The sequence below is a fragment of the Hyla sarda genome, chromosome 5, assembly GCF_029499605.1.
Source record: "Hyla sarda isolate aHylSar1 chromosome 5, aHylSar1.hap1, whole genome shotgun sequence".
In the NCBI taxonomy this organism is placed as follows: Eukaryota; Metazoa; Chordata; class Amphibia; order Anura; family Hylidae; genus Hyla; species Hyla sarda.
The window spans coordinates 312,684,804-312,709,453 of NC_079193.1; the positions used below are offsets into that span (position 1 = coordinate 312,684,804).

Below are 24,650 nucleotides of genomic sequence, written 5' to 3' on the forward strand. Positions count from 1 at the left end.
ACTTTACTATTAAAAAAAGAATCAGGAAACAACAAACTTATCCTATGATATCATTACTTTAATTACAACTTTCCATTATATTAATCATAAAAAATTAATATTCATGGTAGAAAGAATATTTTTAATCTGAACATTAGATTAAACCGGTATACACAGTTTTACGATTCAATAAATTCTTTAAAAAAAAACAAAAAAAAAACAAAACACTGTATATTCACATTGATTTTAGGCATTTTTGTTTTGCAGTATTTCTTTGCAGTGTCAGCATGGATTATACCATAGTTTTGTTTTGTTTTTTTAGCTTTCCCATCATGAACTACATCGGGAAACAAATATTCCAAACTTGCATGTGAAAGGAAGGGTTTCCTAGAAATACTTTCTTATAACATAAAACAGCATAGTTGTAAGTAGTTTTACTTTTGTCATGTGGACAAATCCCAATTAGTGCATAGGAATAACTTTAAATGAGTCACTAATGTATCTCCAAGTTACAGGAAGGTAACATCCTAAGTTAGGATAAAAATGATATTATTGCTCTATAGGATGCAAGATCATTGTGATATGTTGCCATACTGCTCCCATTTGCTGCATTGTTAAACTCTACAAGGGGTCATAGATAGGATGTCCTGAAGTAATGGAACACCAAGGGGTCTGGTTGGTGGGCAGCCCCGTCTATATGCTAACCTCAGTATGTTGGATAAATCAGGATAACTCAGAAACATACGGATCACTGCTCTTAACAGGGTACTCCCATCTTGAACATAAATATTGGGTCCAAACTCTGGGGCACCAATGTCAAAAAGAAGAACAACTCATCAGGCATGTTTTATGTAGTTTATGTAACTTCCATAGGACCTTAATGGGAGTTGCGTAAACTACGTAACACCAAGCACCGCTTAACTTCCATTAACAACTACAGGAGTTATGCAAACTGTATGAAACAGTCCAGATAATTTTGGTATCCCAGACACCTCTGATCACCAAAAAGCCTTTGTTCTTGACATAGCATCAGGTCCCAGAGTTGGGATGCACATCTATTAGACACTTATATTCAAGTTAATATGTCATTGATGTGTGAAGTAGGAATACTCCTAGCCATAAACTACAGAAAGAGGAGTTCAGCCAGCTGCAGCATTCTCTCCCAATTCCCCAATATACATTTACCCTCTGTATGGTAAAAGGTGAGTGAGCCGCTGCCAGACCACTTTGGTGGCAGCTAATTGTTCTCATCAACAAAAGGATTGGGCATGTTAGTTTCTTATTCCCTGATCATTCTTACACAAAACATCTGTTGTCAGTAGAGAGTCAGAAGGTCACCTACATATTATAAGGTTGGCTGGTCCCACCAGAATCGGCAGGTTGATATTGATTTAATGGGTATAGTCCGCTTTGCCTCCCTACAGTTCTGAGCCGATAACCAGAAAATACTGTGTGAGGACGACAGCTGTAGACATAAGTTTGTAATGTTAAGTGAACTTGCTTTTTTAGAGGGTAACCACGTAATATGTAGAGGTTTTTTGCTTTCCAAAACCATAATAGTTTATTGTAACTTTCTGATCAGGTAACTAAGAAGACATGTAAATTTTTTGTGTAAATTACAGAATATGGGCAATTACATCAAAATACAATTATTGGTGAGGAATTTCCTCGTATGTCGACCTTCTTTGTGTTGCTGTCCTGTGAAAAAATGAAGGATTCTATTATCAAAAGTTGCAATTTTTCCTTTTGTGCTATTTCTCACCTTTGCTTGCTTTTGCTATCCATAGACATTGCATGCTCATAGCATGGAGTCAAAATATAGCACAGACGTGACTGAAGGGATTTTCTCACAAGCAATATTTATGTCATACTGAATATCCCATAAATGCTTGAGAAGTGAGTGTCCAACAGCTAAAAAATAGGAATACATTGTCACTGTTCCAACATCTATCATTCCACTGATCAGCTGTTCTGCCAGACTACTGCTGCCAGATATATATGAACGTGACTAGAAGCAGTTGGCTCAGTTTACAGTCTAGTGGCCATGCCTGGTAACTGCAGCTCAGCCCCCATTAAATTGAAAGGAGCAAACTGCTTCTGGTCTTGACAACAGCGTAGATCTGACAACTGAAACCCTGAAGAACAGTTGAACAGCTACCAGGTATCAGCACCCCACTAATCAGATATTGATGGCCTATCTTGAGGATAGGTCATCAATATGTGGAATCGTAAAGCCCCTTTAATAAGTGAACATAAGGTGCCAGTGAAATTGTGCTGGTGTATATAATTTTTTTTCACTGCTAACTATGGTGTCAAAGACCTTTAACTCGAGCAAAGTGTATGTTATATGGGTCTTAGACTCCAAATTGCCTTACTGAGACAATACGTGAGGCTCTACAGCCACAGGATGATATACAGTAGCCTGAGAGATAAGGTCAGCTGTATGCACCAGGAGGGGAAAACCACTAGCCGCAAGAACCCATTCATCAGCTGTACAGGCATCAAGGTCGGTAGGTTTATTTTCTTTCCTCTATAATTCGTGGATCAGATTACAGATAAGGACTGGTATACAATTAAATCACTTTTTTGGGCACTAAATATTGTCACTGACATTTGTCACCAGCATTAGAGTGAATGCCTATGAATAAGTACATGGCACAGTATACATAGCACCAACATCACTGGCATCAAAAGGTGCAAGAAATATAAGAGTGTACTCGGGCCTGATCATAGCAATCAATTGGGCCAAGGGGTGGAAAAGTCATAATAAAATACCTAGAACTCACCTGATAAATCCCCTACTACTTCAGGGCCAGTACTCCCCACTGGACTATGTCTACTGGGTTACAACAATGATGTGTCTGACTACCCACATAGTCGCTGCATTTAATCACTGGCTTCAGAAGCCTTATGCCGTACACCGCTAAAGCCTGTGATCGACAATCGCTTTCATCTGTGTATATGGGCACAACATAGCAGTAAACAAAGATCTGCAGGGAACATAGATACTAGGATTTATCAAGTAAGTAATTTGTCTTTTATTATAGTCTTTTCCCCCTTGACCCCCTTATTAACTAGGGTGTTAACAAGTGTAACATTTCTTTGATTTTGGTTATTCTGCTCTTAATAGAACCATGTCAGCTTTGATGGATTTGTTAACAGCTTCCATTGAATCCTCACCAATCTCACTGGTCTCCAAGAGATCCATCAGGTTTCTATTTTTATGGTTATAATAGCACTGCAGACTATAAGAACAAATATGATTGTAACCCAATACCAGTGTAAAATGAGCTGTATGAAAACCTTCATGTTGCTTCTTCAAGCTCTATTTGAATGCCAATACAGTGGTCCCTCAAGATACAATATTATTTGGTTTCAGGATGACCATTGTATGTTGAAACCATTGTATGTTGAGACCATAACTCTATGGAAACCTGGTAATTGGTTCTGAAGCCCCAAAATGTCATCCAAAAATAGGAAAAAGGAAGGACTAAAGAATAAAAGGTAGATAAGTACGACAGATAAAGCAAGTTCTTACATATAAAAGTAAGAAAGATCTGCTGGAAGCTGTAAATCACTGTCTATGTAGAGGACAGGAGCTTCTTCAGGGTCCTGCACAGTACATACAGTGTCCTAAAAAAAGTAACATGGAGCCGCCCTTACCTGGTGTCCAAAGGAGCAGCTAACCCGACAATAGTACAGGCCATGTAGTACCTTCCTGTACTGTAGAGAGGCGCTACCAGACAGACAAACAATGCATGTTATTCATTAATACAGGGGTTTTACCACTGAAATGACCATTCTGATTGGTCAGTTCTTCCAGCCATTGACAGGTTTCACATATCTGGACTGTCTGTAGCATTGTATGTTGAGTCTGGTTTCAGGATACAATGGTCTAGAAAAGACCAATGTATGTTGAAAATATTGTAACCCGAGGTCATTGTACGTTGAGGGATCACTGTATAATAAAGAGAGGAGCTTCTAGGTCTCCAGATATGCAGAGAAGAATATGTAAAACAGGATACAAAGCTAAATTTTTTACTTAGTTTTGGAGTCCTCTGATTGTCAGATAGGCAATATACAGTACATGTATTTTCCAACCTTTTATAGTCACAAAGAAGTCCACTTGTCAGACATTACCAACATGGGTTTTAGTTTCTGGCTGTAATTAATAATATTACCATTTATTATCAGCAAGGCGAGATCTGTAAAACCCAGTTACGCATAGTATGTAAATATTATTTAGGTAGAGGATCTAAAGAAAGTTAGTCCACCCTATAAATAAGTCTTTTTTAAACACTGTGAATCATTTAGTACACAACCACAAAAGATACAAATGCTGGCATTTGCTTATTTGGCAGTGTGTCCCTGTCATCCTATTAATTTAGAGGATCCAGCAGATAACATTTGTTAATAGTCAATGGCAAGATATGGCTATAGAGATTTGTAATTTATTTGTGGTCTCAAAGCATTGATATTAGGTCGTAATTAAAGATGGAAAGATCATAAAACGTTTACAATTATCGATGGAATTTACTATAAGATCAACTTCGACGTATTAACTTACAAGGTGTGTCAGATATGTCATATACAGAACGTAAGTTTTCCAACTTTACAAAGTGTGAATCTCGGAGATTTCAACCTTGAATTCCAGTGGCTGCAGGCTGTGCACTTGGGTGTTACACTTAGGACAGGTGAAATACATGTCGGCGATGTAATGACTTTTAATGCAGTAATAGCAAAAGACATGGGTGCACCCGATGGTATGAGGCATAGTGGGCCATTCTCCGCACAGACAGCATTCCTTACAGATGACAGCTAGGGATAGGTCAATGAGACGGAGACCTTGGACTGGTTTACACCAGGAGAACAGCTTCGCTTTTAGCTTTTGAGTATTAATAAGGGGCAGAAGAAAAATCAAGAATTCAGCAAATCCATGCCACAAAATCTCCCTGTTCATGTACTCAAAGCCAACCTGCCGCACCCCTTGGGGTTTGTGGAAAACAGAGCGGATTCCCAGTAATCGCTCTGTCAGCGTTGCAAACTTTCCTTGCTGTAGAAAAATTAGGAAATTCAAGAGTCCAAAAACCTTGACAAGCCCAGAAGCAACGTGAATTGCATGCTTCATCCTGTGAAATGATGACCCAAAGAGGTTATTGCTGAACAGATCATAGGACCTTTCCTCCAACCATCTGCCTCCCACCGATATCAGGGCAAACCATACTTTTTGCTGTTTATTAAGTGGCTGGTACTTCGGGCTTTGAGAGAAGTCATTTTTGTAATGAATGTTCAAAATCGCCTGTCCTACAGTGGCATTCTTGGAGTAGACTGTGTATCGCCACAAAAACAGCCATAAAAAAGCTTTAATCTCCGGTTCAAATCGACTCAGAAGTCCCGGTTTGAAGCCTTGAAAACAAGTGTTGAACTGTGTCCAGATTAATTGCTCCAATGCCTTGTTTAATTCAATAGCATCCAGTTGACTAATCCTTAATACAGGATTTATGTCTTCCATATTGTTTTTAGCCATGGCCATTTCAACTGCAGGGAAATAAATCTGGTTGTTATTATTATGCAGAATAATTATCTGAATGAAAGCTCTATTTCTAATTCAGAACATATATTATCATCAGGGTTAATAAAGAAAAGCTTCAAGAGGGCAAATTCTGTTTATTAAAGTTAGAGGTGTGGGTTACTGGTTACTATTATTGTTGGACAGCATTTGGGCCATGTTGGGGGTCCTGCCAGTGCCTTGGTTTCCAAACATTTTGTTAGACAAATTGCTAGAAAATTGGCCCCAATGTTGGCAGAGTGAATAGATGGAGTAGATTCTGTTAACAGTGATCTAGGAAATTATATCAGTTGTAGAAATAATAAAATCTCCTTGTAGAGAAGCAACACAAAATAATACATTACATTAAAATAAACTGATAGAGCAACAACATCTGTATCAAAAGCAGAAAGGGGACTTTTGTTTCTGTTATGACACACACAGGGACCATTAAAGGGGTTGCCTCAGGAAAGACACTGATGGCAGTTTTCTAAGTCAATGTATAGCCACTATGATCTCAGCCAAAGCAGTCTCCTTTCTCCAAGGAATGCACGGTCGGACCATTATCGTCAACAACCAACCATGTACACTTAGAGGAAAGTCAAGCTGATGGAAGACAAAGTGGCCCATAGCTTAATACTTCACTGATGGTGGTCCCAGAAGTCAGACCTTCCTCCTGATAAGACACCACCAACATAAGACATGTCATCAACCTCTATTCTGAAACAACCCCTTTAAAGCTGAATTCTCATGTCATAGAGTGATAACTTTATGATCCGACCTCTGGGACCTCCACTACCTGTGAGAAAGAAGGGGAAAAAGTAATCTTGTTGAAGTGTCTGCTGCAGAGCAGCCCTGTTAAGAAAATCAGGCTGCACTGCACATATGGGTGACCAGAAGCACTGTGCAGGTACAAACTTAAAAAGGGAAGCAGAGCTTTACCAGTGCGGTGTCTCTTTTATTCTCATAGTCTGTGGGATCAAAAAGGTTGGACCCTATTTATCACACAGTGATTGCAAATCTTAGCAATATGCCAGAACTTTATGAAATTTCATAACATGAATTACTTTATTATAAGTATCTGTTGCAGCTGAGGTCTATATTACACTGCAAACCAGAATGTGTCATCCATTCTCATGTCTCCAATACAGTGCCAGCCCTTCGTTGTATTTGGACATCAAAACGCAATGATTTTTTTTTTATTAGTCCTATGTTCCTAATCTACTTTTTTAATGACAGTCAGAAAAATTCCAAGCAAAGAATGAAAAATCTAGCTAGGCGATGGAGCAGGTGGATGGTAAGTCATTGGGGAATTAAACAAAAAAATATTACTTTCAAATCCTTTCAATTGTTTTGTAAATCTTGACTCTCCCTTTGACCTATATAAATATGCAGAACACAATCTCAAAGTAAATTTGAAAATAAATTTAACAATAAAATGTAACTCAAAGATAAAAATAGGTAAATAGCAACACCATACAAAAATGAAACGACACCATGCGGCATTGTTCATGTATAAAGAATAGGATTCACCAAAACTTGGGGCGAGTTCTATAGACCTCAGCAGGTGTAGATCTCCTAAATGTCCAGCTTGAGTTTGACTGACTGTTTCCTGAATTCCACATTATTTCGTCCACCCATGGTCATAACATACATAGATAGTTGACCCCGTGCTTGAAGCATACAGCAGTAACAAGGAACAAAAGCTCAGCTTCTGCAGGTGGGCCCGACTATTGTATTGTGATTATCTGATGAAAGAATAAAATTGTATGTGGGGAGAAAAAGGAAAACTAAATGCACCGCAGTCCGGAGACTATTCATGAAATACTCGACTCTGCTACCTATTGACATTCTCTCAACGTCACATGAATATCATGTTGTAACAAAGAATGACCCCAGATCTGCAGACAAAACCTGAGAACAAAGGGAGGTTCTCTCGCTTGAGGTCACTGCACTAACAAAAAGAAAAGTCAAACTACTGAAGCCAAATTGTGCACATGCATAAAATGCGGAGGCGAGCCCACTGCAGCCATTTGCCGTCTTATATTCCCTGTATGCCAATTTATTTGAGCACCTTCCAGGCAAATGATATGAGCAAGAATGCTGCATTGGATTTTCCCTTCTGTGCCTGGAGTAAATAAATAAGCACTCGCTACATTAATTCTTGTGTAGTAATACAAATGGAACAACAGAATGGTTTTCTTTTGGCTCCTTTTTACGATATTACTATACTGTGTGTGCATTTATATATACACCTATCAGCCATAACATTACAACTACCTGCATACCATGTTAATGGTACATAATACACAGTATGCAGTCGAAACAGATCAGACCCATTGAGGAAGGGACTCAAAAGACCTATGAAGGTGTCCTATGTGGCATATATATGTAAGCAGAAGCTCCTTTTGAGCGTTACAGTCATTTCTAAAAACGTTCAAATAAGCTTTAATTGGTTGGGGTCTCAGTGCTGAGACCCCCTCCGATCTCTATAGATAGCAAGGAGAAGCACACATCACTATTTGACTTGGCGCTTAGTCTGTTTGATTGCAGGCGACAGGCTACATTAAAAGTCTAAGAAGCAAATCTCCTGCAATGAGACGGACCGAGTGCCAAGTCAGGGAGTGAAGTGCACATCCATGAGTAAAGTTTTAAAAGGGGACTCCAGTGGGAAAAAAAGGTTTTCAAATCAACTGATGCCAGAATGTTAAACAGATTTGTATATTACTTCTATAAAAAAAAAAATCTTATTCCTTCCAGTACTTATCAGCTGCTGTATACTAAAGAGGAAGTTCTTTTCTTTTTGAATTTCCTTTCTGCCTGACCACAAGTGCTCTCTGCTGACACCTCTGTCCATGTCAGGAACTGTCCAGAGCAGGAGAGGTTTGCTATGGGGATTTGCCCCTACTCTGGACAGTTCCTAAAATGGGCAGAGGTGTCAGCAGAGAGCACTGTGCAGTGATGACAGCGGTGTGCCACAGCCAAGATTGCAGGGGTCCCCAAAGGCGGGACCCCCACAATCAGACATCTTATCCCCTATCCTTTGAATAGGGATAAGATGTCTAGGGGCGGAGTACCCCTTTAAATAGAAGTAATTTACAAATCTGTTTAACTTTCTGGCACCAGTTGATTTAAAAAAGAAAAAAAAAAATTCCAGAGGAGTTTACTGTACACTACAGAGGAAGTTGTGTGGTACTTTCCAATCTAACCACAGTGCTCTCTGCTGCCACCTCTGTCCCTGTCAAGAACTGTCCAGAGCAGGATAGGCTTGCTATGGGGATTTGCTTCTACTCTTGACAGTTCCTGACATGGACAGAGGTGGCAGCAGAGAGCACTGTGGTCACACTGGAAAGAACTGCACAACTCCCTCTGTAGTTCAGCTAATAAGTACTGTGAGGCTATAGATTATTTAAAAATCAGTATAACTTTCTTGCACCAGTTCATAAAAAAAAAAAAAAAAAAAAAAAAAAAAAAAAATGTCCACTTGTTGTCCACTAGAGTACCCCTTAAAGTCCTGCAGGTTGTAAGGTGCAAAATTCATGGATGGGATTTGTTTTCCCAGCACATTCCATAGATGTTCAATTAGACTGAGATGTGGGGAATTTAGAGGCCAACGCAACACCTTTAACTTTTTGTTCTGTTCCACAAAACATGCCTGAACTAACTGCCTAATCCATTAACGTCTTGGGGACGCAGGGCGTATGCACCGATCGTTGTGCCGCGCGCTATTAACCCTTCACACGCGGCGGTCAAAGTCGACCGCCGCATCTGAAACTGAAAGTAAACGCTTCCCGGCAGCTCAGTCGGGCTGATCGGGACATCGCGATAAAATGGCGATGTTCTGATCAGCTGGGATGCAGGCGGAGGTCTCCTTACTTGTCTCTGCGGCGTCCGATCGGGGTCTGAGCTACAGGCTTAAACTATCGAGCCCCTATCTCACTGACCTGTGCAAAGCTATGGCTTTGCAGGGATCAGCATAAGAGATCAGTGTGTGCAGTGTTATTGGTCCCTATGGGGGCTATAGCACTGCAAAAAAAAAAGTGAAGAAAAAAAAAAAAAAGTTAACAAAGGCCATTTAACCCCTTCCCTAATAAAAGTTTGAATCACCCCCCTTTTCCCATAAAAAAAATAAACAAACAAACATATGTGGTATCGCCACATGCGGAAAGTCCGAACTATAAAAATATCGTTAATTAAATCACACGGTCAAGTCCAAAATAGCGTATTTTTGATCACTTTTTACATCATGAAAAAATGAATAAAAAGTGATCAAAAAGTCCGATCAATACAAAAATGGTACCGATAAAAACTTCAGAACACAGCGCCTAAAATAAGCCCGGCCCCTATGCAGAAAAATAAAAAAAAGTTATAGGGGTTAGAAGGTGAGAATTTTTAACATAGAAATTTTCCTGCATTTAGTTATGATTTTTTTCCGAAGTACGACAATATCCAACCTATATAAGCAGGGTATCATTTTAACCGTATGGACTTATAGATAAGGTGTTATTTTTACCGAAAAATGCACTGCGTAGAAACGGAAGCCCCCAAAAGTTACGAAATGACATTTTTTTCTTCAATTTGGTTGCACAATAAATTTTTTTTCCGTTTCGCCATGGATTTTTGGGTAAAATGACTAAAGTCACTGCAAAGTAGAATTGGTGGTGCAAAAAATAAGCCATCTTGTGGAATTTTATGTGCAAAATTGAAAGCGTTATGATTTTTAGAAGGTGATGAGGAAAAAATGAAAATGCAAAAACGGAAAACGCTGAGTCCTTAAGGTGAAAATAGGCTGATTCCCTAAGTGGTTAAACAATATGGGAGTCCAAGCTCAAAGACTGCAGTTTATTGATAAGTCTTCTATGTGGGACAGTGTCAAAAGCTCCTAAAATGCTTAAGATCTATATATGCAATGCCTACTGGACCTTTACCATCTATTATTTTAGTCACTCAATCAAAACAATAATATTAGACATGATCTCCCTATAGTAAATCCATGTTGTTTCTCATCTTGCAATCCATGAGATTTCAGATGTTCCACAATCCTATCGTTTAGTATGGTTTTCATTAATTTTCCCACTATTGATGTCAGGCTTACTGGTCTATAGTTGCACGATTTTTTCCTACTACCTATTTTTGAATGGGCACAACATTTGCTAATGGACAGTGAACAAAGGTCAGAATGGACACTCTAACGGATCTTCATCTATATAGCCCAGTACAAAGCTAGCTGCAACATACCATGTGTTCTGAAAGCTTTCTATCATAGCTAACAAACTTTTTCAATTACTTGTGCACCAGTAACACTTCTGTAGAATATAACTGTTGACAGTCCACTGTTTGTCCTTTCTTTGTCCTCTTTTCGTATGAAAGCTGCTGTTGTTTTGACCCGATCATCCAGCCATCACAATCTGGTGCTTGTCAAGATCCTTACACTTGCCAATTTCTCCTGCTACAAACACATCAACTTCATGAATGGACTGTTCATTTGCTGCCCAATATATTCCATCCCAGAGAGGATCCATTGTTCCAAGATAATCTATGTTACTTACTTCACACTTGTTTTTAATGCTATGGCTGATAGTGTGTTTAAAAGTGGACCTCTGGATAACCTACCCTGCAGTTAAAGAGTACCTGTCACCAAACTACCAAATTAGCAGACACTTTCCCATTCACTTGCTTTTAAAATTATCAGCATAAATATGTTTAAAATGTAATATAAAAAAAACGCCACTAGGTGGCGCTGTTCTGTTCCCTGACATAATTAATACAGTGAGTTTGGTCTCCTCCCGGCCTGGCAGGAGTTCGAACACAGGAAGTGTTTCTCTGCGCGGAGCTTGATTGCCAGCTGCAAAGAAAGTGAAAGCTCCACAGATTCTCACAGAAAGCTGCACAGACTGAAAGCTGAAGGAGATCTTCACTGATAGCAACACAGACTGAAAGATGCACAGAGCTTGGAGGTCTTCTATTCATCACAATGCTGCAACAACATGAGGGCGGAAGTGGTCCCCCAGTAGGCTTCAGTGATGTCATGCCTGCTGGGAAACGCCCACTTTCTCCTGCTGGGAAATTGCACCATGCGAGTAAGAAGAAAGGTATGATACACAGCTTTTTAAAGCTCTGGGCAGGAGGGGTGTTAGGAGTAGTTAGGGAACATAGCATGAGTTAGTTTAGAACAGTTTATTTGGAGACAGGTACTTTTTAAGAAGTCACATGTCTGTTAAAGTGTACCTGTCAATATTATATGTATATGCGTACCATCCATTGGTTAAAAAACAAATTTGGGGGCTGAAAAAAATGTGTCTTACCCTTCAGCTATTGCCTGTGTGTCTTGGCTGGGACAAAAATAAAGGAAGTGTGGGAGAACAAACATTTTTCCACCCAAAAATATACACCATTATTTAACCAATATATATTACAAATCTATCCAGCAACAGAAGAATGCAGCAGCACACTGCCAGCACAAGGATATAGGCGAAACATGAACATGCAGATAAAACATGGAGAGCTATACAGCTATGGTGTAATAGATGCAAATGGGAAACTATGAGAAAGTGAGGCACTTAGCTCGCAAATTTGTCTCCGCCGGCGGTCAAATATATAGCCTAGTAGCGTACACCTGCAGGTCAGGTCCATATAATAGTTTGGTATCATCTAAAGTACTGGCTGACTTATTCTTTGTCTGTATCTATCTATCAATCCATCCAGTCATGGCCGTAAATGTTGGCACACCTGAAATTTTTCAAGAAAATGTATTTCTCACAGAAAAGGATTGCAGTAACACATGTTTTGCTATACAAACGTTTATTCCCTTTGTGTGTATTTGAACTAAACCAAAAGAGGGAGGGAAAAAAATCAAATTGGACATAATGTCACACCAATTTCCAAAAATGGGCTGGACAAAATTATTGGCACCCATTCAAATTGTGGAAATTTAAGATTGTTTCAAGCATGTGATGCTCCTTTAAACTTACCTGGGGCAAGTAACAGGTGTGGGCAATATAAAAATCACACCTGAAAGCAGATTAAAAGGAGAGAAGTTCACTTAGTCTTTGCTGTGTGTCTGTGTGTACCACATTAAACATGGACAACAGAAAGAGGAGAAGAGAACTGTCTGAGGACTTGAGAACCAAAATTGTGGAAAAATATCAACAATCTCAAGTTACAAGTCCATCTCCAGAGATCTAGATTTGCCTTTGTCCACAGTGCACAACATTATCAAGAAGTTTGCAACCCATTGCACTGTAGCTAATCTGCCTGGGCATGGACAGAAGAGAAAAATTGATGAAAGGTGTCAACGCAGGATAGTCCGGATGGTGGATAAGCAGCCCCAAACAAGTTCCAAAGATCTTCAAGCTGTCCTGCAGGCTCAGGGAGCATCAGTGTCAGTGCAAACTATCCGTCGACATTCAAATGAATTGAAACGCTAAGGCAGGAGACCCAGGAGGACCCCACTGCTCACACAGAGACATAAAAAACCAATACTACATTTTGTCAAAATGAACTTGAGTAAGCAAAAATCCTTCTGGGAAAATGTCTTGTGGACAGATGAGACCAAGATAGAGCTATTTGGTAAAGCACATCATTCTACTGTTTACCAAAAATGGAATGAGACCTACAAAGAAAAGAACACAGTACCTACAGTGAAATATGGTGTAGGTTCAATAATGTTTTGGGGTTGTTTTGCTGTCTCTGGCACTGGGTGCCTTGAATGTGTGCAAGGCATCATGAAATCTGAGGATTACCAACGGATTTTGGGTCGCACCGTACAGCCCAGTTTCAGAAAGCTGGGTTTGCGTCCAAGATCTTGGGTCTTCCAGAAGGACAATGACCCCAAACATACCTCAAAAAACCACCCAGAAATGAATGGCAACAAAGTGCTGGAGAGTTCTGAAGTGGCCAGCAATGAGTCCAGATCTAAATCCCATTGAAGACCTGTGGAGAGATCTTTTAATTGCTGTTGATAAAAGGCACCCTTCCAATAAGAGAGACCTGGAACAGTTTGCAAAAGGAAGAGTGGTCCAACATTCCGGCTGAGAGGTGTAAGAAGCTTATTGATTCTTATAGGAAGCGACTGATTTCAGTACATTTTTCCAAAAGGTGTGCAACCAAATATTAAGTTAAGGGTGCCAATAATTTTGTCCAGACAATTTTTGGAGTTTGGTGTGACATTATGTCCAATTTGCTTTTTTTTCCCTCCCTTTTTTGGTTTAGTTCAAATACACAAAAAGGGAATAAACGTGTATAGCAAAACATGTGTTACTGCAATCCTTTTCTGTGAGAAATGCTTCATTTTCTGTGAAAATTTTCAGGAGTGCCAACATTTATGGCCATGACTGTGTGTGTGTGTGTGTGTATATAACTCAATGTGAGAGTATGTATGTATAAATGTTTCAGCATCACTTCCAAACGGCTGTGGATATTTTAATGAGACTCCATTTGTGAGGGTCGTGGTTTTGGATTAAAGTCATATGCACATCTATTGGAAATATATGTGGAAGCATAATTCCCAAAAGGCAGGAGATATTCGTATAATACATGGTACACATGTTACTTATATGTCAACTAAAAATAAAAGATCGTTAAATTAACCCTAACCTACCCCCTTAGGTAAGGGGAAGGTGGGGTTTGTCTGAAGTCCCAAGTCTGTGGTTCATGTACCTTACTCCACAATCTCTGCTCTGCATTTCCAAATGAGTGCATCAGTCCAGCTTGCAAGCCATGCACCTTTTGCAAAGCCATGCCCCCCACAGCAAAGCTATACCCCTTCTATTTTCGACCCTTTTTGTGCATTGGTCTGGCTTGCAAGTCACCACGCCCACTTCCACAAATCCATGCCCTTTACTACTTTTGGCCTACAATCTCTTCAACACAACTCAGCCACATCTGAGGACGGGCTATAAGGACGGGGCTATGAGGATCGGGCTATGAGGTTGATCCTATGTTGCTTTTCCACTCCTCCAAGGATTAGGTAGAAACAACAGAGTAATGCTGGGTACTCTGCTAGTATACATATAATGTTATTATCTACATTATATAAAAAGTTTTTGAAAAGGACAATGCCCATTTAAACCCTCTACTTGATGTGCAAATGAAAAGTGAAGTAGTCAAATGGATAACGTATATTTTTCCAACATGAATATATTTCATACCTTTGCTGACAGTGTGGGGTGAGACTATACTATAGAGGCTTCTTCTTTATATAAACAACCTGAAAAACAGAGGTATCAGTGATAAGCAAGACATGGTATCATTTTTATGTATAGACCAGTGTTTCTCAAACAGTGCACCTCTAGCTGTTGCAAAACTCTAACTCTCAGCATGCCCAGACAGCCCTTTGTGTCTGCTCATAGAAGTGGATTTCCCTCAGCAGATCTGCTACGAGCAGACGCATAGGTCTACCCGGCAGCAGCAAGGAGTTTGCACATGTGACTGACGTCGGCACATCAACCACATGGAATACACTGCAGATATGCGACGTGTGACCCTGCCATAAAAATACATTTTAAAAGTTTTTAACAGTTGGGGTCTAAGTGTTAAACCACAACAAATCACAAGGACAAGCTGGGAAAAGTATGCTCTCCCTACTCTGTGTGTGACCTGGAAGGACTTGCAATGCAAGTCTATTGGGTTGTCCAGGTCTCACAGACACAGAGTGGAGCCAGTAGGGTGCAGAAGCACCGCTATCTCCTTGGTCGTTTTCATTATTTTATTTTTAACATATTTTTTTTTGTTTCTTACAGATAAGCTTTAAGTTTTACCTTACAAGGTGCCTTGGATTTTGATCTACCGTATATGCCAGTAGGACACGCTATAAAGTGCCGTCATAGACTATAGATAAATTTGGTGTGTACATCAGGAGATATCAGAGCATATATAATAAATGTATATTGCAAATGTGGTGTGGACATTGTCTAAGCCATTTATATGTATTGTGCATGTTTCTGGTGTCATTCTTATCTACACACATAGGCCATTTCCAAGTCAACAACAAACTGATTCATGAGTCCTGAGTCTCAAGGGTCTTTCAGGTCTCCTTGTTATATTATTTTACACTCATCACACCCACCCAGCGAGCTGATGTATGTCCTCCGATAAACAAAGTCATCAACTTTCCCCCCTTCCTCTTTGTGTCCGAATTCTACAGCTTCACAGATCTGCAATACATTACGCAGAGTTTGGCTGAGCTTAGTTTTAGATATGATCCCATATCAAGTAAACACATCCTCCTCGCCTAAGTAGGTGTCACATACCAAACTGCAGTCTATAGTAACTGTATGAGAACAGCTGTTCTTTATATCAACCATTCTCTGTGATCGGTTCCATGTCTAGGAAAAATGAGAATTTTACACATTTGCAGGCTGAATCAACAGATTTGTAATGTTCCAGTTATATCTCCACCTGTTCATAAAAGAAAAATGGTGCAATAAGATCAGACAATGAGACCCTGGAAGCCAGCACTATATTTACTGACTAATCCGCCTTTGTTGGATATCAGCAGCTCAACCCTAAAAACTGGATGAATAGCGGCTTCCCCACTATAACACATTTGCCATCTCATGACACCAGGTATGATCTGGTCACCTCACAGGGACATCCCTCCCAAGAGGTCTCTTACTTTTCCATTGTAACCTAACAATCTAACATTAACCCCTTCACGCAAATGGATGTGTGTATATATATATATATATATATATACGTACATTTTTCCGGTGACTTAACGCAAATGGACGTGTATACATATATATATGACCATTCACAATCACGGCGTCACGGGTGTGCGGGCGGTGATCGGCGGGGGCCACCTGCGCATCTGTCAGGAGCGGAGCTGTGAACCAATCCTGACAATTAACCCCATCAGTGCTGTGGTCACACTGATCGCCGGTGACAGAGGGATGGAGCTCCCTCTGTTCTCCAATGAGACCCTGTGATGCGATTGTGGGGTCTCATTGGAAGCCATGACAACCAGAGACCTCTGAATGCCCCCTGGTTACCTGGCTATGGAAGCCGATCAGGCTCTGCCCGAGGCAGAGTCTGATCTGCTATGCATGTCTGTGAAACACTGACAACTGTCAGTGTTACACTGTAAGGCATAATACACTGCAGTACAGATCTGTACTGCAGTGTATTATAAGTGTCAAGGCCACTAGTGAGAAAGTAAAAAAGAAAAGTCAAAATAAATTGAAAAAATAAAAGTAAAGAAAACAATAAATCTAAATAAAAAAAAGAAATAAAACACAATCCCACTTCCCCCCCGCAAAAAAAAAAAAATATATACACACATATTTGGTATCGCCCTGTCCATAATAACCCAAGCAATAAAGCAATCACATTATTTAACTCGTACAATGTACGCTGTAAAAAATAATAATAAAAAACTCAACAAATGTATTACTTTATGTTGATCAAAATGTTGCATGTACCCTCAAATGGTACCACTAAAAACACCAACACATCCCGAAATAATGTGCCCTTTACGTTTTCAGTATAAAAAAATTACGGCTCTCAGAAAATGGCGACGTACAAACATGATTTTTTTCTTATCAAGAAAAGTTTTTATAGTATAAATATGATAAACCATAAAATAAAGTACATAAATGAGGTATCGCCAAAATCAAATCATCATGTAAATGATACCGCACGCTGAACACAAAAAAAAAAGGAATAATCTTGCTAAAATTACTGCTTTTTGTTAATCCTGCCTAACTAAAATTTTTTCGAAAAAGTTATCAAAAATGTCAGATGTATTCAAAAATAGTACCAACTTGTCCCACAAAAAACAAGCCCTCACAAAGCTCCAATGGTGAAGAAAATTAAAAAAAAGTTACAGATCTCAGCAAAGGGTGACAGTAAAAAAAAAAATAAAAAAAAATGTCTGAGGCTCTGAGTCATGGAGTGCTCTAGGGCCACATATGGGACATTCCTAAATACATCAGAATTAGGGGAATACGTTTCTGAGTTGCATTTCTCGATCAGCAATAAAAATGCAATTTTTTTTAAATCCACTTTGCTTTCATGTACTTTAAACACTTAAAGGGTTAGTAAACTTCCCAAAGGTCATTTTGATTACTTTGAGGGGGAAATTTTTATAATGGGGTGATGTGGGTAACATACGGGTACCTCAAATCTACTTCAGAACTGAACTAGCCCATAAAAATATCTGATTTTGAAATTTTCTGAAAAATTTAGAAAATTGCTGCCAAACTTCTAAGTCCCATAACGTCTTAATAAAGTAAAAGGACATATAACAAATGATGCCAACATAAAGTAGATATATTGTAAATGTGAATAACTAACTAATTTATGTGGCATGAATATCTTTCTTACAAGTGGAAGATCTGAAATTCAGAAAAAAAAAAAAAATTCACACTGCCGCTCAGCCTATCACCGGCCAAGTTGGGACTTCGCTGCGGCCAGTGATTGGCTGAGTGCGGTATGACTAGCCGACCACCGGCAACCAGGAAGAGGATCGCAGCGGAGAACGGAGTGGGTTACTTTTTTTTAATTTTTTTTTTTTTTTACTGCTGGCAGTATGGAGTACAATTTTCCTATTCTGGAGTACTCCTTTAAGGCCAAAATTGGCCCTGTCCTCAAGGGGTTAACCCCTTAACGACCTCGGACATAAATGTACGTCCTGATGCGGAGGTACTTCACGTACCAGGACGTGTATTTACGTCCTGTACATGACGGCAAGCATCGGAGCAATGCTCGCATCATGCACTGCAGGTCCCAGCTGCTATCAGCAGCCGGGGACGCGCCGGTAATGGCAGACATCAGCGATCGCACTGATGTCCGCCATTAACCCCTAAGATGCTGTGATCAATACAGATCACGGCATCTGTGGCAGTGCAATATTTAAAATGGATGTTCAGATCTCCTGCATCGCTGCTACGGAGATCCAATCATCCAGCATGGCGGCCGGAGGTCCCCTCACCTGCGTCTGTCTGTCTCCAGGGGTCTTTTGGGCCGGTCTGAGATTGAGCAGACCAGAGCAGATCACCGATAACACTGATCAGTGCTATGCCCTATGCATAGCACTGAAGAGTATTAGCAATCAAATGGGGACTATTGGAAGTGCAAAAAAAAAAGGTTTAAAAAAAAAAAGTATATAAAATGTGAAAAATCCCCTCCCCCAATAAAAATGTAAAGTGTTCCTTTTTACTCATTTTACCCCCAATAAGCAAAAAATAAATTAATTAATAAACATATTTGGCATCGCCGCGTGCATAAAATGTCTGAATTACCAAAATAGTGTTAATGATCCCTTACGGTGAACGGCGTAAACGTAAAACAACAAAACAAAAAAAAAGGTCCAAAATTGCTGCTTTTTTTGTTACATCAGTACTTTAAAAAAAATGTATTACAAGTTTTATTGGCGCAAATTTGGTATCAATAAAAAGTACAGATCACGGCACAAAGAATGAGCCCTCATACTGCCGTTTATATGGAAAAATGAAAAAGTTATAGGTTGTCAAATTAGAGGAGTTTTAAATGTACTAATTTGGTTAAAAAGTGAGATTTTTCTAAAGCGGTATAATAGAAAAGTATGTAATCATGGGTATTATTTTAATCGTATTGAACCACAGAATAAAGAAAACATGTCATTTTTACCTTAAAGTGTACAGCATGAAAAGGAAACCCTCCAAAATTAGCAAAATTGTGTGTTTTCAATTAAATTTACTAAAAGAAAAAAAAAAAAAAAAAGGGTTATTACAAAGTACAATTGGTCATACAAAAAAACAAGCCCTCATATGGGTCTGTAGATGGAAATATAAAAGAGTTATGGATTTTAGAAGGTGAGGAGAAAAAAAACTAAAAAAAAATAAGGTCAAAATGTGCTAAAGAAGCACTTTAGGATTTTATTTTCCTTATATAGTGCAGCAAAGGCTAATATTAGAGGTTCTTGTGTTTTCCTGTTTTAGCTGTTTCTGTTTTAGAGCAGAAGCTATATTCTCAGGCTACATTTCCCATGATTCCTCTGGCTTTGCACAAGGAGTGGAGTGTAATGACTGCAATTCACCTAAGATGCCAGAAACCCGAAGTCTTATATGTAAAGCAGGGTGCTACAATGGTATACAAAACATACTACAGGAAATCCAAGAACAAAGAAAATACCATACAAATAAATGTGCACATCGAAATGAGATAAGAAATCAAATCATTTTATTGCAGAACCATTACAAAAAGACACAGACATTTAAAAACACTTAAAAGTCTCAACAAAAGAGCCACCCTACAAGACAGGTGGGAAGCCAATATGGCGCCCTCCTGGACTACCGTACTGTATACAATGAAAAAGATGACCAAACCCTCAAAACAGGAAACCACTTAGATGAATAAATTGCCTATACACACTAGGGATCGACCGATATCAGTTTTTTAGGGCAGATACCGATAATCGGTGGAGGTTAGGGCCGATAGCCGATAACTTATACCGATATTCCGGTATAAGTTATCGGCTATTTATCCCCCCTCGACACCGCTGCAAGTCATTGATTTAAAGCGGGCGCTTTAAATCAATGCACTGCAGTGGCTTTTGCGGTGCCATAAGCCGCCGCCGCCACCACCCGCTTCTCTCTCCTACCTGTCAGGGTGGTCCGGGCCATCCATCCTTCCTTCCTGTAGTGTCCGGCGCCATTCCGGGTGGAGGGTGCACCGGTCCGGGCTGTCCTTCTTCTCCGGGGGTCCTCTTCTCCACTCCGGGCAGGCTCCGGCCTAGTACGCTGCATAGACGCCGCTGCGCAGTGACGCCCGTGCGCAGCGACGCACCTGACTTCAAAGGCGTAGCGGCGTCTATGCAGCGTACTAGGCCGGAGCCTGCCCGGAGTGGAGAAGAGGACCCCCGGAGAAGAAGGACAGCCCGGACCGGTTCACCCTCCACCCGGAATGGCGCCGGACACTACAGGAAGGAAGGATGGATGGCCCGGACCAACCCCATTACGGGTAAGTTTATTTATTTATTTATTTTTATTGACTCGGAGGGTGGGGGAGGGGCCCAACCGGTATACCGCCCAGCACTACGGTGGGGGGTGCGACGCGGTGGGTCGGGGGGGGGGGGGGCTTAGCGGTCGCGGTGCGGTGGGGGCGGTGCGGGGGGGCGGGGCATTATCGGCTTATCGATAAGGTAATTGCCGATACCGATAATGCCCATAATCGTGATTATCGGCCGATAATATCGGCCATACCGATAATCGGTCAATCCCTAATACACACATATGGTCAACAATACAAAAATGACTGTGTGACAAGTAAATCAAACATATCAAAGTGACATAAGAAGGAAAAAAGTATATGCATGAAGTGAGAAAGTAATGCTGCCCTTAGAGTGCATTCACACTGCGGATTCTCCGCTCGCTGAATTCCGCGAGCAGAGATTCTGCCTGGCGGCCGCCGAAGTTGCTTCTGCGCTGGGGCCACGGGGCACTGAGCCGTCACCATTGACGGCTATGCAGTGCTCACATAAATTTGCGCTGAACAATTTCAGTGGCGGAATTGTCCGCAGATGAAATTCCGCAGTGTGAACGGGTCTCGCGGAGACCCGTTCACACTAATGTTAAGTTCACACCGCAGAATTCCACTTGCAGAGTTCCGCTCGTGGAATTCCATAGTGTGAACGCAACCTTAAGCAGCAGATACCAGCAATAGAAGAGAGGGTTAGGTCAAACATCAAGATGGTGGTAAGAGGTACGGTGTTCACTAAGTCCCCACGCGTTCCATTGCCTACAGGGAAACTTCCTCAGGGTCGCAGTAGTGCATCATAAATATGGGCTGTCATTTATATGGTGGGTGCCTGTAATCATCCTTACCAGCTGGGAATGGGGGAGGGAACCAACAAGGTCTCAGAGAGCGTGTGATGCAACTTCCTGTAATGATGTAACAACCCTAGGTCACATGTTTGAATCAGCTGACCGTCAATACATGCGATCATGTGACCAAGTCATCTGATCCATTCATTCTCATAGTATCAATGTCAGCCAGTAAAAATAGTGGGCGTCCCCACAGTAGGTCGTGTGACAGTCACATGACTCTCGGTTCATACAATAGGTATATCCCATTTTATCCAATAAATCCAATAAATACAGTGTAAAGTACAGTGATCACTCAACTTACAATGGCCTCAACATACAATAGTTTCAACATACAGTGTTTTTTTCTGGACCATTGTAACTTGAAACTAGACTCAACATACAATGATAGGGACAGTCCAGATTTGTGAAACAAGTCACAACTGGAGGAACTGACTAATCAGAATGGGCATTTTACTGGTAAATCACCTCTATTACTGAAGTGTATGCAGTGACTGGTGTCTGGTAGCACCCCCTACAGTACAGGGAGGAACTACAAGTTCTGTACTACTCCTTACCTGTGCCAGGGTTAGCTACTCCTTTGGACACCAAGTAAGGGTGGCTCCATTTGGGACACTGTGTGTACTGTATAGGACCCTGAAGAAGCTCCTGTCCTCGACATAGACAGTGATTTACAGCTCCAAGCAGATCTTTCTTACAATTATATGTAAGGACTTGTTTTATCTATGTTCGTTATCTACTTATTTTTCTTTAATCTTCACCTTTTCCTATTTTTGGATGACATTTTGGGGGCTTCAGAACCAATTACCAGGTTTCCATAGAGTTATGGTCTCAACATACAATTGGTTTCAACATACAATGGTCGTCCTGGAACCAATTAATATTGTAACTTGAGGGACCAGTATATATATATATATATATATATATATATATATATATATGATCTGCTAATTCGAATATGCATTCTCTGATGCGTATATCTTGATTTAGATCTCATAAAAAAACGTAGGTATATATTAGGGATCGACCGATAACGTTTTTTTAGGGCCGATACCGATAATCGGTGGAGGTTAGGGCCAATAGCCGATAACTTATACCGATATTCCGGTATAAGTTATCGGCTATTTATCCCCCCGCGACACCGCTGCAGATCATTGATTTAAAGCGGGCGCTTTAAATCAATGCACTGCAGTGGCTTTTGCGGTGCCATAGACCGCCGCCGCCACTGGTCCCCCTACCGCCGCACCGCTCCGCGCCCCCCTACTGCCCGCGCAGCGTCGCACCCCCCACCGCCCCGGCCCCATTGCCTCCCCCATCCCTGGTTTTAGAATTATCTGGGCCAGGGGTCCACTCTACATCTTTGCGGGCGGCGGGGCATTATCGTCAAGGTAATTGCCGATACCGATAATGCCCAAATTCGTGATTATCGGCCAAACTGATAATCGGTCGATCCCTAGCATATATGCAGATGCTCTACGTACATAAAAGTATGGGGCAAGCTAGTCATATGCTAATATCGCACAGTAGAATGATCATAACTCTGTATAGTAGTTATAATATATCCCAAGATAAACCATTGGAACATTAAAAATGTCCACTGGTACAGGCTATGAATAATATTTGAATATAGAATGAATACAAGGTTAGCCCTATACTATATATACTGTACATTCTCTATAGATCCCACACTTCGCTCCCAAATAAGAAAAATAATATTTACTAAAGAAAGGCAACATGGAAAAAATATGGACCCAAATCGCCAAATAAATACTAAGTACTTGCACCATGATCCACTTAACGTGCAAAATACTACAGAGCGGGAAATTATATCCACAGTTACAAAATAATCAAGGTGTGGTAGGATATAAAGTATATGGCAATACTGATGGTCCGATATTAAAATGCTGATAGTTCAAACCTGTAGGAATCTTTGTAAAAAAATAAATAAATAAATAAAGTCATGCGTATTAAGATCCACGCATCCATGCGTATTAAGATCCATGCATCCTACCCACATCCATGCAGTGCAAACATACATTGAAATACAGAAAATAGGAAACCACACACAATATATACCTAAGATGTTATTAAGGTTAAAGGAAATCTGTCACCAGTTTCACCTGCACTAACCTGTTGGTACCGACAGATAGTGCAGGTGACACTGATGACAACGGTACTCACCTTGTCCCTTTCTGTGGCGGGTATCTTCAGTAATTTCCTCCATTAGCTCCAGTCCCGGCAGCTGGCTTGGGGCACGGGCGGAGCTTACTGACATCACCACTGCTGTTGTCTCACAGCGGAACCCAGCAGAGAGCAGCAACGGTGACGTCACTAAGCTCCGCCCATGCCCAAGCTGCTGCTGCTCTCTACAGGGTCTCACAGCAACGATGATGTCACTAAGCTCCGCCCATGCCCGAAGCTGCTGCTCTCTGCAGGGTCTCACAGCAGCGGTGATGTCACTAAGCTCCGCCCATGCCCGAAGCTGCTGCTCTCTGCAGGGTCTCACAGCAGCAGTGACATCATTAAGCTCCGCCCGTGCCCCAAGCCGGCTGCTGAGACTTGAGCTAACGGAGGAAATTACCGAAGATCCCCCCCACGGAACGGACAAGGTGAGTACCGTTGTCATCAGTGTCACCTTTACTATCTGTCGGTACCAACATGTTAGTGCAGGTGACACTGGTGACAGATTTCCTTTAAAGACCATAGATAAATGATATTGGCAGAATAAACAAACCTAAGCGAACATGTGACCTAGGGTTGTTACAATTTCCTGCAGAAACCCAAAGCCTAACTTAGTAAGACTCATAAGTGGATTGGTGTCGGTTCACATTATGAACAGTTTTTATGTCTTTTCTTATACAAAAAGTTTTTTTTTTGTTTTGTTTTGTTTTGTTTTTTAGAGAAATATTGCCATGAGGCAAAAATGATATAAACCTATAATCAGAATTGAGGTGCTTTATGAAGATTTGTGGGGATAGTGTTTGATCACCTGGGGTCAGACCCCACCTCTTGAATGGTGCCACGGCTCTCCCTGTGTATGGAGCAGGGGTTTGACACTCCCCCTTCATGCATTCTCTATGAGAGAGCTGGAGAAAGCAGAGCACAGCACTCGTGTATCTCTGGTGCTCTCATACAGAATAATAGTGAGTAAACAAATGTATATATATAAAAATATCCAATAAAAACAGCACATCCAGAAAACTATAAATAATGAAGAAATGGGGTGCACACATGACTTGAACCTCGGCCCACTGGTTCCTCAATCAATAGAAAAAATACAGGCAGCACACCACGTCTGAAATCCAATCAGGTGAAGTTTA

At 40.7% G+C, this 24,650-nt stretch overlaps 1 protein-coding gene across 6 annotated transcripts in view; it reads right to left on the reverse strand.

The window, feature by feature from the left end:
- Positions 1–282: 282 nt before the first annotated feature.
- Positions 283–24,650, reverse strand: part of PEX2 (peroxisomal biogenesis factor 2) — a 28,240-nt gene continuing 3,872 nt past the window's right edge. The window contains exons 1-4 of one of the 6 annotated variants that reach the window (XM_056522189.1): positions 15,778–15,852; positions 15,594–15,681; positions 14,677–14,735; positions 283–5,517 (exon numbers count right to left, since the gene is read on the reverse strand). In XM_056522189.1, the coding sequence (XP_056378164.1) occupies positions 4,592–5,512 (921 nt within the window). In that variant the 5' untranslated portion in view covers positions 5,513–5,517; positions 14,677–14,735; positions 15,594–15,681; positions 15,778–15,852 and the 3' untranslated portion in view covers positions 283–4,591. Of the gene's footprint in view, positions 5,518–14,676; positions 14,736–15,593; positions 15,682–15,777; positions 15,853–19,135; positions 19,205–23,511; positions 23,690–24,650 lie in introns of those variants that run through there. The other 5 variants (XM_056522187.1, XM_056522190.1, XM_056522188.1 and 2 more) reach the window with 5 other exon arrangements.